This window comes from Papilio machaon, chromosome 15 (assembly GCF_912999745.1).
Source record: "Papilio machaon chromosome 15, ilPapMach1.1, whole genome shotgun sequence".
Lineage (NCBI taxonomy): Eukaryota > Metazoa > Arthropoda > Insecta > Lepidoptera > Papilionidae > Papilio > Papilio machaon.
Window position 1 is genome coordinate 3,590,146 of NC_060000.1, and position 18,091 is coordinate 3,608,236.

At 35.1% G+C, this 18,091-nt stretch overlaps 1 protein-coding gene across 1 annotated transcript in view; it reads left to right on the plus strand.

Annotated features, from left to right (window-relative positions):
* The window catches only part of LOC106720977 (msx2-interacting protein), a 63,203-nt gene that overhangs the window by 22,949 nt on the left and 22,163 nt on the right, over window positions 1-18,091 (plus strand). The window contains exon 3 of the mRNA XM_045681137.1: window positions 15,309-15,497. Within this exon, the coding sequence (XP_045537093.1) occupies window positions 15,309-15,497 (189 nt within the window). The remainder of the gene's footprint in view (window positions 1-15,308; window positions 15,498-18,091) is intronic.

An 18,091-nucleotide genomic window follows, 5' to 3' on the forward strand; every position in this document is an offset into this window, starting at 1 on the left:
TTCGCATTTATAATACCCAAGAAAGGCAGTGCCTTAGCCGTTGAAACTTAGTTCAAGTAGACGTTATAGTGTGTCTATTTAAGGATGATCAGTTTGACAATTCAACAGAGATGGGTTGAGTAAATTCTGTTTTGAATTTTTTTCGATTTTCGATGGTTCTTCTCATAGAACTTGAGATTGAAAATTTCGCGATTATTGTTTTTGAATTACAATATAAATAAAATTGATTCTTTTGATTCCTAATTTATATTATGAAAATTACAAAAATAAATTAGAACATCAAAGTAAAAATTGAGGTGTTGACGATCAAACAATATAATGTATTTAATGTTTTCTACTTAATTGTGCGATAAATAGCCAAATAACTGCAATGAATTCAAAAAGTTATAAAACGCCTCAATTATAGAACTTATTTGTTCGTATAATTTTTATCACAAGTCTGTCTTGTAAGAAATAAATAACATCTGGTTATTTATTTCTTTTTTGTTCGTTATTCGCGTACGGTTCGACACTACGACAACCGTCCATTAAGTACCGCATTAATCCTCATACAAAACTAATTCGATACTTCATAGGCGTCAGTTCTCAAACTAATCCTTAAATAGACAACACTATATTGTGAACTTACAGAAATTTCGCCGTTTATTGGCAACTTCACTGTTGTTGAAGTTTTTTTGACATTAAATATCATTCTGCGATTGTCAACATACGGTAATTAAGCAACGAACATGTGACAAATATATTTTGTAAATGAAGTCGATACTTTTTCGGGTTTTTTACATGTTATATGTCAAATAGCGTGACAAGTGACATCTCTCAAAATGTCAAAGTGAACGTCAAAGAGTTAAAAGAGTGATATCACAGTCGTAGGGGATGGCAATAGACAAAACACGACAAAATTCATAAGCAATAAAGATGTCGGATATGTTTGACTTTTGAATCAAGAACAGACAATTTAAGGTTACTTTTACATTCTACAGTGGTAGACGCTAGCAACAACATCTGTTGCACGAATTACCCGGTTCGCCTGGTGAAATACCAGGACCAGACACTGTCTTCTATAGGAATGAAGTAAGAGCAATTCCGCGTTTCGTCTGATGAGTATGGTGCCGCAGGCCGAATTTTAGTTATCTTTCCCTTCCTACCCTTTTCTTATAAGGAAAGGATGAGAAATGGATTTCGACGGAGGAGGAAATGCATAGGAAAGGGATGTATTATCTTTCTGTGCGTCCCCTCCTCTGTCGATTAGAACTACCTCTGAAATTGCATATGACTATAGGACTACTCAACTAGAATTAAACTTATAGTTAATACTAATGAATGACTTGGTAATAATAAAATAAATGGAAACTTTAGCACCCCAGTAAATTCTGTTTATTTCTTTTTCATAAGTCTAATTGTAACAACACAAGCACAATAAGGTCAAATTCTGTAGGCAATATTTTATTTTCAAACTTTTCCATTATTGCAAACTTACTTTAATTAAATTATTGAGCGGTCTTTAGGCTGACCGTACAGACACAAAGCTTTCAACTACCGTTAAGCTAAAGCTTCTTTCTACTGCTCGAATCAATTGCCCAATGGGAATATGCATGTATTTATTATTTTATTTTTAAACATTTCTACTAGTTGTAACATAAACAGAAAAAAGAAACAGAAAAATAAAAGCTACATTAAGCTACAAAGAAATATCAAAATCACAATTATTTTTGTCCGCTTAACCCTTTCGCTACGGAGCGCTTACGCCACAATGTGATTGCTCTAAACGGACCGCATTACTGAAGTACGGAGTGCTATGAAGTAATTTAATTTTTTATTATAATTTTCATGTAATATTTTTAATGCAATGAAAAATACTAAAGTATTTAAAGCCGAATATAATATTAATAATCAACTTTGGTATGATAAACTTGAAAGCATGAAAACACACATACCATGTACGAATCATTGGTAATCAATGATTAATTTTCATTTTAAAGATAGTTTTGTATCGTTCTCACAGTAAAACAATTTAAAAGAGAATTAAAAAAAATTGATTTAATTACTGTAGATTTTTTGTACATTGGCAACACTGCGTTATCTTCCACGAAAAGAGTAGCGTTATGGAACTTAGCAAGGGAATTTAAGAACAGCCTCTTTTTAGTAATTAAATTGTAATATATTATAAAATATTTCATAGACATAGATCTAGGATTTTTATAGCAATAGGGCATATAAAAAAACATTTCATCAATTTTGGTGTCACATGCATATTTCCTATTGAAACTACACGGGATATGTGTTCGTTACCACTGGCTGAATGTCGTAAAAAACGGTTTATGCTGGCACAGAGAGTACAAAAACGGGGTGACACTACACATTGTTTTTATTAAGTTGAAAGTTTGAATAATTATATGTAATAACGTGCTATTTCATTATCAGGGTAATTTCGGCACAGTAATTAGAATTTGTAGATATTATCTATCATAAAATTCAATTATTTCACATTATTTTTTCATAACAATTTTATTGTATTTTTAACAAAAAAAATATAGTCAATGTTAGCTACGAAATACTGAAAAACAAAATTTGCACATTCGAATTGCCATGTGTGTGTTTCCCGTTAGATTTTTTTGAAAAAACTATGTTAGATTCAGAATCTACCACACTATTATAAGAAACAATAAATTATTAAAAAATGAGAGTAATTGTAAGGTACTTAAAAATGTATTTGTATTCCATTTAACTGACTAATAAAACGTTTAAAAAATATTTACTTTAATTTGTTTTAACCTACTGTGACAATACCAAAATATGTAAAAAAAAATTAACGTTTTATAAGCTTTGTCACTGTACGGTGTGTCTCTAAGCCTTTTCGTCATAATTCCAAATTCAAAACCGTAGACACAATTTGACTTGTTGGAATGTTATAGAAAGGCTAGGTTTATTGATGTAAGCGGCGACCGTAATCCCTTCGTTATTTACCGGGAAATTTATTTTTATTTAACAGAACCATTTATAAATTACAATAACTATTAATTGATACTCGTCTTACGTCATGTTAAATTATTTTTTTATTGTTTCATCTTAAATTAATTTTTATTACCAAGATTTGGAAAAATATAAGGTTATCTTCTCAACCTGTGCTAAATTTTAATAAAACATGTCGAACCGTTGTAGAGCTATCAAATAAATATATATTAATCAAACTTTATCCCACGAGTACCTTACACATTTCCTGGAAGGTAGTCTATTTGTTCTTCCAGACTGTGTTCTACATCTATACCAAATTTTGTTCAGTTCAATTCATTTTAGCAGTTCTGAAGATACTTTGTAAGAAACGTCCATCCAAACCTTTGCAATTAGAATATTAGTAAGATATAGTATGTACAATTATTGCGTTTTTTTATTTTATAAGATTTTTTTGTTAGGTCTGACAGAGAAACAATTGTTTCTTGATTCGTAGGGATATGATTCGATTGCTATAGAGATTTTGAAACTTCTGATCAAAAAACCGCGACAAGTGGTTTTAGCAGTTCTAATGTAATGTTAACCCGACACTGCCTATTGAATTCTGTAAAGACCGAAACAGGTGGAAATCTGAAGGTGCAAGATCAGCCAAACATTCCTAATTTTTCTGAGTGGTTAAAGATGTTTGAGGTTTAACGATATCGTGATAAAAAACCACACTCCTTCTGTTAATTAATTCTGACCGCTTTCTCTCAACGTCTTGTTTAATCTCCTCAGTTGTTCGCAGTGTAGCTCAGAATTGTCATCTGAAATGCCTGTTCTAACGCATAGATTTGACTATAATTTTTTTTCCTTGCGTGGTATCGTCGATCTGCTCCGACGCCAGTCACACCTCTGCGCTCCCACTGCCACTTTTTTGCGAAGCCGCGTTATTTTCGCACGTGTTTGTCGGCAGAGTGCACACGGTTCATTATATTTCTTTCAGCGAGCTCGTGAGGCACGCAAATATCGAGCTAAATGTGAACCCAGTTTTTTTTTTCAAATAACTGTTTTGTGGTCAATTCCTAGTACTTCAGGATCCAATGTGGAGTTTGAGCATGCATATCCTATACATGATTAAGGTCAAGGCTTCAGTTCAGGCTGGAAAATCAAATCGGCGAATGCCAACGTATTGAATATAAACATAAATATTTCTGGAACGATGGGCATGAGCGTTATTTTATCTTACTAAATATTATAAATGCGAAAGTTAGATGGATGGATGGGTGGATGGATGGACGGATGTTTGCTTGAAGGTATCTCCGCAACGAATCTTGATGAAATTTGGCACGAATGTAGAACATAGTCTGGAAGAACGCATAGGCCATTTGTTATGTTTTTTATTAATTCTGCGTGGACGCGGGTAAAAGCTAGTCATTCATAAAAATTAGAATTTATGTTGGTACTTGTGTGCATTAAGTGCACTATTTACGACACGGACTAATTCGGTATTATCTTCAGGAGTGATGGCAGCCAAAAAAATTACGGAGGCTCCGCCATAGGGGTTTTCTTCCAAACAGGCCACTGCATAACGTTCCCTTGATCTTCAAACACTCGCCGACGACGATCCTCGCCAGATATCCGGGCATCATCTGAGCATATACCGTTACTCCATTCCACTTGTCTTCAGTAAGCATAGTTTTGAGCGAATCTTCTAGGAAACGCGAAGCGTCTAGGAAACCGGCGTTCACGGAGTAATCTAGTACCCCGAGCTGGCCGATGAACGTATATCTTTGCAATAAAGCTTTTTGGCGGACTGACGGGTTTCTGGTAAACCCCTTGACTCTTTCAGTGTCTTTAATACTAAAGTGGCTTTTCGATTTTTAAGTGCTTTGATAACTAAAAAAGCGATCGTCCTGAGGCTCAGTGGATCATTTTCTTCCGGAACTTGGCGTTCTATCGCAGGTTGTCGTCGCCTGACGCTGCCATGTAATTTGGACAGTTTCACGACTAAAATTTAACCCACCGAGACACGTTATAAGCTACAAGCCTTTTGTCAACCCGCGTTGTAAGTTTTCCATCTTTACTTTTAATGTCCATTTTAACATCAAAACTTACAATATTACACATAAAAGTTGGGTTAATAAAATAGTTAAAAATGTTATTTACCACAGTAAGAAAATGATGTAAGTTTCGCACTATTAGATTTTTCAGTTATAAATAAAAATTAAAACTGCCAGATTTTTTCTCCGACTTCCGATATACGTGGCTTGCGGACAGACTGGAAAGAATTAAAAAAAATGGTCTCGTTATCAGCAACGCAAATAGATCATGTGTACGAAACATGATTTTGAAAAGGTCTGATTATATTATTGTTATTGAAGTCACATGGTCTATGATGAAAAGGATGATGGGGTCTGATGATACGTACATTATTTAATAGAGAAATACTTAACCTATATTTGGTTTCGATTGAAAAAGATTGTTTACGATTTGTTAATTTTTATGAGTTTATTATACGCCTTAGAACGAGGCAAAAAATAAAGTGCATTATTGGCGTTTTTGACTTTCTTTTACTAAAAAAGCAAAATTCCAGGAATGCTAATTAAATCAAAATCAACCACATCAACATATCACATACTATGAAGCTTGCAAACGTAATCCATATTGATGTATGGTTCCGTACAATATACGGTACAAAATCTGTTAGATCGTATCTCCATTTGAGACTTTCTGTAAAAACGCGACAAGAAGATTCATTTATGAAACAATGAGGGATGAAAAATGAATATTTTTTTTAAATGTTCAGTGTAAAAGGTCTTTGCAAGAGACTGATGAATCACCTATATTAACCTTAAAAGATGGTCTTTATTTGAAAGAGCTAATGTTCTGTGGCTAGTGGAATAAGAAAAAAATCTTTCACTATGTTTTTATATAGACTAATGAAACGATGCATTCCAAAAAGTATTGTTCTAAACTAGATAAGTTGAAAAGCAGCAATCCTACAAAAGTCCAGAAATAATGAATCGGAAGGATGTCATATTTCAACAGGAAGATGTCCAATCTCATGCGTGTTTAACAACTGGACAAAAATGTTTGCAGTTCAATTAGGATATTTCCTCCCAACCATCGTATTCTCCTGACCTAGCACTATCAGATTTCCACCTTTTCCAGTCATTAGTAAATTCCCTTAATTGGAAAAAGAACAATGGCAGCCGCCTATATATCAAAATAGTTGAGGCTAATTGATAGCGTCTAACAATGAAAAATATCTTCAAACAATGAGAATTAGTTGCGGAACAAATATCTGAAAGAAATTCGGCCTGAGATAGCCGCAAAAAATAGATAATTTGATTTTAATTTTTAGTTTTTTAAGGTTAAATATACTGACGGATAAAGATAATTCGCAATGAAGGATGTTATTTAAGTAAATATCTAGTAAGTGATTTTATTTTGTATATTAAATCAGGACTGTATCGTTATAAATCAGGCAGGTGGTGGTTACTTAGTAGTTATGTGGCTGATTTTGAAAAGTATAAGAACCGCTAGCTGTCACGCGGCATGTTGGTACTCTTGATTATGCTACGAGCGCGTAGCGACGCGCCGCGATCGGTGCGGTTTGCAGGCATTTAAAAATGCCTCAAGCTCAAAAAACTAACTTTTTGACGAAGTATACCTATTATATATAATTATTGAAGTTCTCTCAGTATCTTTTGGAAAATAAGTATTGGAATATCATATATAATAATAATTTCTAATTCGTACACTTTGTTAAATATAATTACAAAAATACGGCTTTTTTAAGTGGTGGGAACACTTTAATTGGTAATAATCAGATTAGTCAATATAAATTCTTTACATAATTATAATGTTTCTGTGGCATCAACAAAAATACAATTATTTACGTAAATTATAAAAAAAATATGTAAATTAATTGTATCTATATGACATTTCTAGACGGTTATTCTTTTTTTCAACTATTTTTCTGCCATTGTTCTTTCATCTCATTGGCTGTGATGATTGTTTGTCGAAAAATTTGAGAAGTTCTGGAAAAATTGAACTCTTAATATGCGTATAAGAAGGAGGTTATGAAACAGTATGGTAGATAATCCTTACTAATATTATAAATGCGAAAGTAACTCTGTCTGTCTGTCTGTCTGTCTGTCTGTCTGTCTGTCTCGCTTTCACGCCAAAACTACTGAACCGATTTAAATGAAATTTTGTACACAGATAGTCTAGAGCCTGAGGATGGACATAGGCTACATTTTAACGCGAAAAAGGGGTTGTAAGGGGTTGAAAGTGGGGGTGAGAGTTTGTATGGAATTATGGTCATTTTTACAGGTAGAAGGTTGAAACTTATTTTCAAGGCTGATTTGATAAAGATAAATATGAAATTAAATTTTTCGAAAAATTTTACCCCCAAGGGTGCTAAATAACAATAGGGGATGAAATTTTGTTTGGCAATATATTCGGTTTTGGTGAATGTTTTGTTTAATATGCTTTGCTGTAACCCTTACTAATATTTAGTCTAGAGCCTGAGGAAAGACGTAGGCTACATTTTAACGCGAAAAAGGGGTTTGAAGGGGTTGAAAGTGGGGGTGAAAGTTTGTATGGAATTATCGTCATTTTTACAGGTAGAAGGTTGAAACTTATTTTCAAGGCTGCTAATTTGATAAAGATAAATATGAAATTAAATTTTTGTAAAATTTTACCCCCAAGGGTGCTAAATAACAATAGGGGATGAAATTTTGATTGGCAATATGCTCGGTTTTGGTGAATGTTTTGTTTAATATGTTTTGCTGTTATCCTTGCCAATATTTAGTCTAGAGCCTGAGGAAGGACATAGGGCACATTTTAATGCGAAAAAGGGTTTGCAAGAGGTTGAACGTGGGGGTGTAAATTTGTATGGAATTATCGTCATTTTTACAGTTGGAAGCTTGAAACTTATTTTTGAGGTTGCTAATCCTTACTTCCTTACTAATATTATAAATGCGAAAGTAACTCTGTCTGTCTGTCTGTCTGTCTGTCTGTCTGTCTGTCTGTCTCGCTTTCACGCCAAAACTACTGAACCGATTTAAATGAAATTTTGTACACAGATAGTCTAGAGCCTGAGGATGGACATAGGCTACATTTTAACGCGAAAAAGGGGTTGTAAGGGGTTGAAAGTGGGGGTGAGAGTTTGTATGGAATTATGGTCATTTTTACAGGTAGAAGGTTGAAACTTATTTTCAAGGCTGATTTGATAAAGATAAATATGAAATTAAATTTTTCGAAAAATTTTACCCCCAAGGGTGCTAAATAACAATAGGGGATGAAATTTTGTTTGGCAATATATTCGGTTTTGGTGAATGTTTTGTTTAATATGCTTTGCTGTAACCCTTACTAATATTTAGTCTAGAGCCTGAGGAAAGACGTAGGCTACATTTTAACGCGAAAAAGGGGTTTGAAGGGGTTGAAAGTGGGGGTGAAAGTTTGTATGGAATTATCGTCATTATTACAGGTAGAAGGTTGAAACTTATTTTCAAGGCTGCTAATTTGATAAAGATAAATATGAAATTAAATTTTTGTAAAATTTTACCCCCAAGGGTGCTAAATAACAATAGGGGATGAAATTTTGTTTGGCAATATGTGAGATTTTGTTGAATGTTTTCTTTAATATGTTTTGCTATTACCCTTACCAATATTTAGTCTAGAGCCTGAGGAAGGACATAGGGCACATTTTAACGCGAAAAAGGGTTTGCAAGGGGTTGAACGTGGGGGTGTAAGTTTGTATGGAATTATCGTCATTTTTACAGTTGGAAGCTTGAAACTTATTTTTGAGGTTGCTAATTCTATATAAATAAATATAAAATTAAATTTTTGTAAAAAATTTACGCCCAAGGGTGCTAAATAACAATAGGGGATGAAATTTTGATTGGCAATATGCTCGGTTTTGGTGAATGTGTTGTTTAATATGTTTTGCTATTATCCTTACCAATATTTAGTCTAGGGCCTGAGGAAAGACGTAGGCTACATTTTAACGCGAAAAGGGGATTGTAAGGGGTTGAAAGAGGGGGTGGAATATTGTATGGAAGTATCGTCTTTTTTTACAGTTAGAAGCTTGAAACTAATTTTTGAGGCTGCTAATTTGATATAAAGAAATTAATATTCAATATTTGAAAAAAGTTTACTCTTAAGGGTGCTAAATAACAATTAAGGATGAAATTTTGTTTGGGAATATTTTAGATTTTGTTGAATGTTTTGTTCAATATGTTTTGCTGTTACCGTTACAAATATTTAGTTTAGAGCCCGAGAAAGGATAAAGACTACTTTACAACGCGAAAAAGGGTTTGTAAGGGGTTGAAAGTTAGGGTGGAAATTTGTATGAAAGTATCGTCATTTTTACAGTTAGAAGCTTGAAACTTATTTTTGAGGTTACTAATTCTATATAAATAAATAGGAAATTAAATTTTTGTAAAAATTTTGCCCCCAAGAGTGCTAAATAACAATAGGGGATGAAATTTTGTTAGGAAATATGTAAGGTTTTGGTGAATGTTTTGTTTAATATGTTTTGATGTTACCCTTACCAATATTTAGTCTAGAGCCTGAGGAAGGACAAAGCCTACTTTTTAACGCGAAAAAAGGGTTATAAGAGGCTGAAAGTGAGGGTGGAAATTTGTATGGAAGTATCGTCATTTTTACAGTTAGAAGCTTTAAACTTATTTTTTAGGCTGCTGATTTGATATAAATAAATATGACATTTTAAATTTGTAAAACTTTTACCCTCAAGGTTGCAATGTAACAAAACGGAATAGGGGATGAATGTTTGTATGGGAAGATGTTTATGCGAATATTTTGTAAGTTTCATATTTTTTTGGCATTTTTTATAAGTTTAAGTAAAAACCACAACAACAACATAATTCACGACCCGTAACCCAGAGGGGTAGGCAGAGACCCAGGACCTACATTTGGCGCGGTCCGGGCACACCTCTTTCTATGTTCTTCTACATACATCAAAGCATAGCACGTTGGTTAAATAAAATAATTAGCCCAAAAAAAATGCTACCCAAAATAGTATTTCACGCGGACGAAGTCGCGGGCACAGCTAGTAATTAAATGAATTTGAATTAGCTGGGTTTCAATTTCCTTTGAAAAATCGGCACGAATTTTTCTTACAACTCAATGCATACAAACGCTTCAATTTTATTAACTGTATCTAGATAAATAACTAAATGAGTGAAAAAGTGAAACTTGTGGAAGCTCTCCCTTGTCACCCAACAACCCAACATATGTGGTACCGTTGGCGCCGTGGTTTCATCTTGATCTTACAAAACGATACGTTTCGTCCGTAGAACACTGCGCGTATTGTAAGCGTATCGTATCTTTGTTTTAGCGCAACGCAAGAAAAAAGTGGAACAAGTTAAAAAAATCGGTTCTATTTTTAAAGAAAAAATAACAGTTATAATTCTTTACGCTTGTTTTTTACGCCAGTGTGGCATGTGTTACGTGCAAGATGCATAATTTTTAACACCATAATTTTACGTGTAATGTTATTATTATATTATATTTAACATTACATAAAATAATACATAAAACTTTGCGATAAGTACATAAATAAATGTAAATAAATATAAATATTCACTCTTTTCACAGATGACAAATCAAAAACGATTTTACGTATACGTGAAAATTCTGTTTAAAAGTTTGACATTTTTTTTGTTTTATCATATTAATTACGTACCATTTGCGCAGTTTATCTTTTATCAAAAACTGAATTTCATTTCAAAACAATTTTCATAATATTTACGACAGCCGGCCGAAATAATTTATAGCCTGCATAGATTATGTGCACCGACGCAAATGTGTGGCGATACATATGTACGAGCACAAGAATTATGCAGTTTGCCGTTACGTGTGGCCCCAGCATAATGATATGCTGCCGCACAGCTTTATGTGCGGGCTTGTTTGAACATGTACGAGGTCGTATTGCTCTCGTCTTGCGCTTATTGCTATACGCTTACGGTACGCCGTAATGTGCGAAGGGCCTTACGTATACAATGCTGACATATATATATATATATATATATATATAGTTTAGAAGATATCGTACTAGTGTATGTGTTTGTCTATCTCTCCGTAAGTCGCGTTTGTCCCGGGTAATCTCCGAAACGTCTTGGCCAATTTTGACGGGTCTTCAACTGGAAGTTAGCTGATGTGTGCGGTAATATTGTAGCCTACTTTTTTGCTTTCTAAATCCTGTGGTGACACTCACTGGCTCGCATCTCTGGGAGCACCGCATACAACGGAGACCGAATCTTCAACGACTGAGCTCTTGACAACGACCGATCGGTTGGATTCTTCCTGGCCTTGCGGAGGAGGGACTTCAAAACCTGCATGTTTGTCTGCATCTTTCCGTATATTCAACAGGTAGTGTTCCGAAGAATTGATTGGAACGATTCCTGACGCCGAATTTTACCATCGGATGACAAGACACATGGCGGAATACCATCCATATTACCTTATTTCTTTTCTATATAAGGTGGCAAGCGAGTAAGTGGCCACCAGATTTCACCGAAATAGCGGAGCGACCGCTGCCCATAGATATCCGCACTTGCAGATGCGTTGTCTATCTTAAATCGACGGAAGATCAGACGCATAGAAAGATAATATTTACCCTTCTTATGCGTCCAGTCCTTTGTAAAATTCACTTCTTCCCATCCTTTTAAATAAAATGGTTAAATAAAATAAACTAAAATTAGGCTTTCCGACACGCATACTCATTAGACGAGACGGGGAATTACTTTCACTTCACGTCTGTCTTCTGTGTTTTCGTGGTGCAGGTGCAATCACCTGGCGAGCAGCCCATTCGTCCAGCGGATGGTACTGTTGCTCACGTCTACCACTGTTGAAGTTCTACTTGGATTGACTGATATTCCACACCGGTGCTATTCTCACGGAACTTCTTTCCACATTGTGTGTTGTCTATACTAATATTATAAACAGGAAAGTTTTGACTGTTTGCATTGAATAGAATCCCATATGGAATACTGCTCGCATCTCTGGGCGGGAGCACCCCAATACCAGTTTCGTCCATTTAACCACATACAACGGAGGGCGATTTGTATCATCAACGACCGAGCTCTTACTGATCGGCTCGATACTCTGGCGTTGCGGAGGGACGTTATTTCCCTCTGAATTTTCTACTAGTAACTATCACGGGGAATGCTTTGAAGAATTTTTTAGAACAATTCCCGCCGCCGTCTTCCGTCATAGGACGACGCGACAAAACGCCAGGTTCAATCCGCACTTTCTTTCTCGATGGCTGGCAATCCGCAATCGTGCGGTTTTCTCGAAACTTTCTGCCTCGTACGGCCGCGTTGTGGAATGAATTGTCCTCGGCGGTATTACCAAACCGCTACGCCTTAGGGCTCTTCAAAAAGCGAGCGTATCATCTTCTCAAAGGTTGGCAACGCATGGGTGTCGATGAGCATCTCGGTGTTTCCGCTACTTGTTTGTCCCCTTATCTTATAAAAGAGTCTCTGAAACTACTGAACCGAATTGAAAAATTCTTTTACTGATGGGCTGCTACGCAATTTATTACTAGATTTTTTTTTGTTATGCGCGGTCGAAGTCGCGGGTAACAGCTAGTTAATAATAATTTGCTAATGTTTCTAATATTAAATTAAACAATACTAAATTGTATTTCTATTCAAGTAAACATTTATTATTTATATGGGTACAGATTATAAAAGTGGAGTTTTTGTATGCAGCGTCAAAATAAATTTTTATATTAAGTACACGTGACGTTTTTGCGTTACTCACAACATAAAACTATTTTTTTTTGACTGTGTCTGCAAGTTCGCGTTTGATTCGGGTAATCGCCGAAACGGTTGGATCAATTTTGACGGGACTTTTAATAGAGTTGCTCGATTAACACGTGGTATTTTGAGTCTTATTTGATTTTCGCCAGTTTGGTAACCCGATAACAGATGGAACAAAACGCGTACAGATAACACTTGTCTGCAAAAAATCTTCCTTTAAGAAATTCTTTTATAAAGAAGGAGATTTTATTGCCCTATTATTATAGTAAGAGCTGAAAACGTCGATTTCTAGCTATTCGTAATTGGGGATGAAAACGAAATTATTTTCGAACGAACCATTTTTATGCGGTGTTCAGTATATTAACGATAAAAAACGTAACACTTGTGATAGTGTTTAATCACACTGTCATACTAATATAATATTATAAATTCGAATGTTTAGATGGATGGATGGATGTTTGTTTGAAGATATCTCTAAAACTGCTCAACGGATCTGGATGAAATTTGGTATAGATGTAGAACAAAGACTAAAAGAACACATAGGCACACATAATAAAGTTTTTTTTTTAAATCCGCGCGGACGGAGTCGCGGGCGACAGCTAGTATAGTTGAACGAGTTTTGAGTGAAGTTTTACAATCGTAATTGCGTAATGAGTTAATATAGGTAATTTAAATAAAAAAAACGATAATATTAATAGAGTAAAAAATAATTAACAAGGATAACGTAAAATAAAATCTATTTTTTTTAATATGTAGCCGACACGAGATCAGATATCGATAAGGCATAAAAATGTATTTAAAAATCGAAAGAGCCTAGATTTAACGACTTATTACATAACTGACCAGACAATTTTATTCATTTTGACGTTAGCCACCATATCAACGTATATTGAACTGCAATATAAAAGACTACATCTATATTAAACTCATTAGAAAGAAAGAAAGACATTCATTTGTTCAGTATACAGTTGACCTGGAAAGACTTGTACAACGAAGTACCACAGATTCCTTGGTCGAAAATATGACTACTTTTTTTTTTTTTTTTTTTTTTTTTTTTTTAAGTCTGGAAATGCATTTACGCACCCCTACGCCGGGCTGTGCAATGGCGTAGGGAGTGTGGAACTCGCCGGCCGCAGAAGGCGACCGGAATACCCACTAAAACCAGACTGCCCTCTGACGCGTTACGGCGGGGCCACGGGAAACGCGCTAGCTTACTTCCGTGACCCCGCCTGCGTTTGGCCCTAAGGAGCCCTCAATTTTGAGGCGTGGGGAGAAGGGCAGCAGCAAATTGCCGCCTCCTTCTCCCCACTCTTCTGCGCCGGAGCGGGGGCGCTAGGGGATCCCCTTCGCGCTCCCGCTCCCTCTCCTCCTTCTGCGATATGACAGTTTCGCAGAAGGAGGAGACCGCGTTCCAAGACCTCTCACTTCCCAACATGGCGCCCACGACGGCGGGAAGTTAGAGGTCGCCGCCACCAGGGTGCGGCGCTCTTCTGTCCAGGCGCAGCACACTTCAAGTGTGTGCTGCGCCGTATCCTCATCGGAAAATATGACTACTTAACCCAACTTACCTCAATCCAAAGTTGCTTCGTTTGGTCACGAGAGGGCTTAAAATTTGCAAATTATTTCGCCTTTATTCAAAATCTCTTATAGTCTTTAATGTATATAAGTCATATTGAAGCCATAGTTTTATTTGATAAGATAAACCTTTTTGTAAAACAAACCTTTATAATAAAATCAACAGGGGGCTCGAAAACATAGCTCAAATAAAAATTCAATTATATTTTTGCAACCGCCTGTGCAATGTCAAAATTTAATTTACTAAATACTGTTTTATTAATATAACTAAATTCTGTTTTATGTATTTATAATTATTTTGTAATATGTTAGTTTTAAGTACGTTGTTATGGTGCAAAGGATTAAATGTTATTTTATTTTATTTAAATTTCGAGACGCCTGTACGTTTTATGACAAAGGTTTGTTTCATAGAAAGGTATATAGTTTATGGAACAAAAACCGTGTTTACAATTTGAATAAAATCTGTGTAAGACTTTTTGATCAACGTATAATAATTTTCAGTTAATTTTGTCATATTTGTGTTACACCTAAATAAAACAGATAAATATAATCTAAGTAAAGTTTAAATGTAAGATAATTTCCATTATCTCTGTGATTTTATCGACGTTTTTGTAGAAGATTCAGCCTGTGCGAGCTAAATTTATAACCTTGAAAATTTGTAAACAGTTTGGACGAGACAAAAATTTCTTGTAATCAGCAGTTTCAGTATCGGAACCATAAACATCATTCACAATTTCAGCCACCTGACATACTTTTTCACCTTCAAATAAGATATCGTAATGAAACGAAATTTCTTTGATAAAGTCCGTCTTTAACAACCTGTAACTCGCAACTTAATGTTACAAAAAAAAAAAAAAACAGCCAAAGGTTATTTTAAATGTGAACTGTTATAACGAGAACAAATCTAAAATTGTATGCTCGATACTCTACGATAGCACAGCCTACCTAAAATAATGGATTTCTTTTTCCCCTATCTACTATTATTTAAATGTGTTTTATTTGCAGGGGAGAAGAGAGCGCCGGTAATGCATGTGCCATGGCCGCGTCGGCGGCGGCTCCGGCCACGTGGCGCGGCACCAACGACAGCGCTTCCGAGTTCTGTCGCCGGGGCACCACACCTACCACCTATGGCCGCTACCAGCGGAGTAACAACACCGCGCCCTCATACGCTACACCACCCTCCAACGTAGAAAGGTAACCTGACGGGATGTACTCATTTATGTCACCAAGTTAAAGATACGCCCTCCGAAACTCAGTCCTTAAAATTTGTGACCTGGTTCGACCGACCGCTTCCTGGTTTACGTAATGGTCTATTTTTACAAGTTATATAATGTTTCAAATTGATTAAATAATTGTTATTAATTAGTAATTAAGGTGTCAGTATATTTATTAGTACATTTTAAACCATTAAGCGACAAGACGATAAGTTACGACTTTGCGTGTAAAGTGACCCGTTTTTGTATGATGGCAAAGACATTTAAGAATATATATAAATGAGACATAGTGAAATAAATTTTCCCAGTATTTAAATTATAATTTCCATAATTATAAGACCTTCGCAATATTGTAATAAGCTCCCTCCAGTTTTGAATATTTTTATTACTACAACACTGCCAGGGCCGTGTTTTTTATTTATTTTGAGTTATCGATCAATTAAAGTTTTTATGCAGTTTTGAAGCTGATTTATTGGTCAATGCTATGGTATGTTTTATTTTGTAATTGCGAAGTCAGTAATATATAAAAAAAATTATAGCGTATAAGATGTAAGATGGTATAAGGCAAGTATGCGCCTTGGTGAAGGGCAAAAGTGGTAGTCGAACAGTTCGAGTAATTGATTTTGTATCTGAACTGAAGTGAAGTGGTTTCTCAAGCTAGTTGTAAAGATAAACCGGTTCCGTTGTCACACGAGATCGCGGTTTTCCTTGACGACGAACGAAGCCGCCAGTCTTTAAGTACTTTTGATAAACTCATCGGACAGTAGTACGGCTTAAATTCAATTGTGCACTCAAATTTATTTGGCTATGCAAGGCATGTAAAATGGCTACAGCTATGGCGGCAATTTCAGGCCGAGTATCCATATTTTTTGGTCCAAACTGGCTCAAAGTTTAGAGTAACCTTATGGAAAAAATAATCAGAAACATCGGTAAAAAAGTCCAACTTTTGCCAATTAAAGTTTTCTCCTCCCTTAGGCAATGAAAACAATGAACAGACTGGAATTCCTTTTCTTTTTCCATAATTCTGAATTTGAAATTTAAAAAAGCATACGAAAAAGATGCTAATAAATCAGCTTCAAAACTGCATAAAAACCTATTGCTCCACCTAACATTTATTTTTAGCTAGGGGCAGTCAAAACCTAAAACACTAGGTGGACAGATAGATGTCTCTGGGAGTGTATTTTGTTAGCGTGTAGGTCTTTAATGTATCCACGATCAATCTACATACGGTAATTTTGATTTATGCTTGGTCGCATTCAATTTACAAACTAACACAAAAAGTATAAAACATCATATTTAGGGCTAGAAGACTATTCTGAGAACGCTTATAGAACACTATTTTGACTATAATTTTCTTAGATAACGTTAACACTTTCTTACCAAATTATTGACGAAGCGGCGTTATACTTTAAAATATAAAAAATATATTTGTTGCCGCATAAAACGTATAAATTTCCGTATATGCAATTTCGTTTGAATTACAATTGCAACATTTTATAAAAAAATGGATAAATGTGTTTCCCTATCATGTATTTTCAGTCTTGAAATATTCTTGTCATTATTATATATTATTGGCCATCCACCGACGAAACTAATTTATGTGCTTTTGAGTTGAAATCATGTAGCCAACGGCACCAGATGAAATTTTTTATTGTAATAACAATAAACACCTTACGATTCATGCCAAGACCCCATTGCCCTTCGTACACAATTCAACGTAAATCTTTGAATCCCGGCAATTTAAGTCGCTAACCGACTTACGCCATAAAACGTCATAGAGGTTCATACACAGCGTGCGTCGCCGACATTTCTATCTGTGATTTCCAAAGATAGTTGCTCGCAACCTGTTTCTTTGAGAAAAGTTGCTGCAATTGTTAAGATGGCGGACCAAAGCTATACAGATGATATATAGTCGCAATGTCTGTACTGACCTAATAGATAACTCGCGTCGACGATTCGATGTTTTATGTACGGAGCGCGCGCAACGTGATTCTCGTGACTTATAGAACCTAATAGAACAGAACCACTAAAAATTAAAAACTTGGCCTAATAGAACAACTAAAAACTTAAAATAGATTTTCTATAAGTAGTCACTTGAATCCTTTCATTTATTGCCCATGTCAGGAGTTTGTACAAAAATTTCGGTATTTCATTCGCCATTTTGTATTTTCATATAAAGTTTTATCTTCTATTGTCCCTTAATTTGAAACCCATGATGGGGTGGTTGTATAACAATAGGTCATACGCCATTTTCTGACGTTGGCCATTTTGGATTTCTCATTGGGAAAATAAATAAATACAAATAAAAATTAAGTATTGTAACCATTACAAACTTAATAATAATAAAAAAACATTACTAGATATAACATAAATCGTAAATAAGTGAAAAAAAAGAAATAGTGTTGCAATGCTGATCCGATAGGATACTCACTCAACTTTGTATGCTCGATCTTCCGCGAAAATCATTAGAATATCTGCATGTTAGTTGTCGCAGTGGATAAACAAATATTTTTGAGTTCACATATCGAATGTATAAATTACTAGAGTTTACCCCTGAATCCGGCCAAGAGCAAT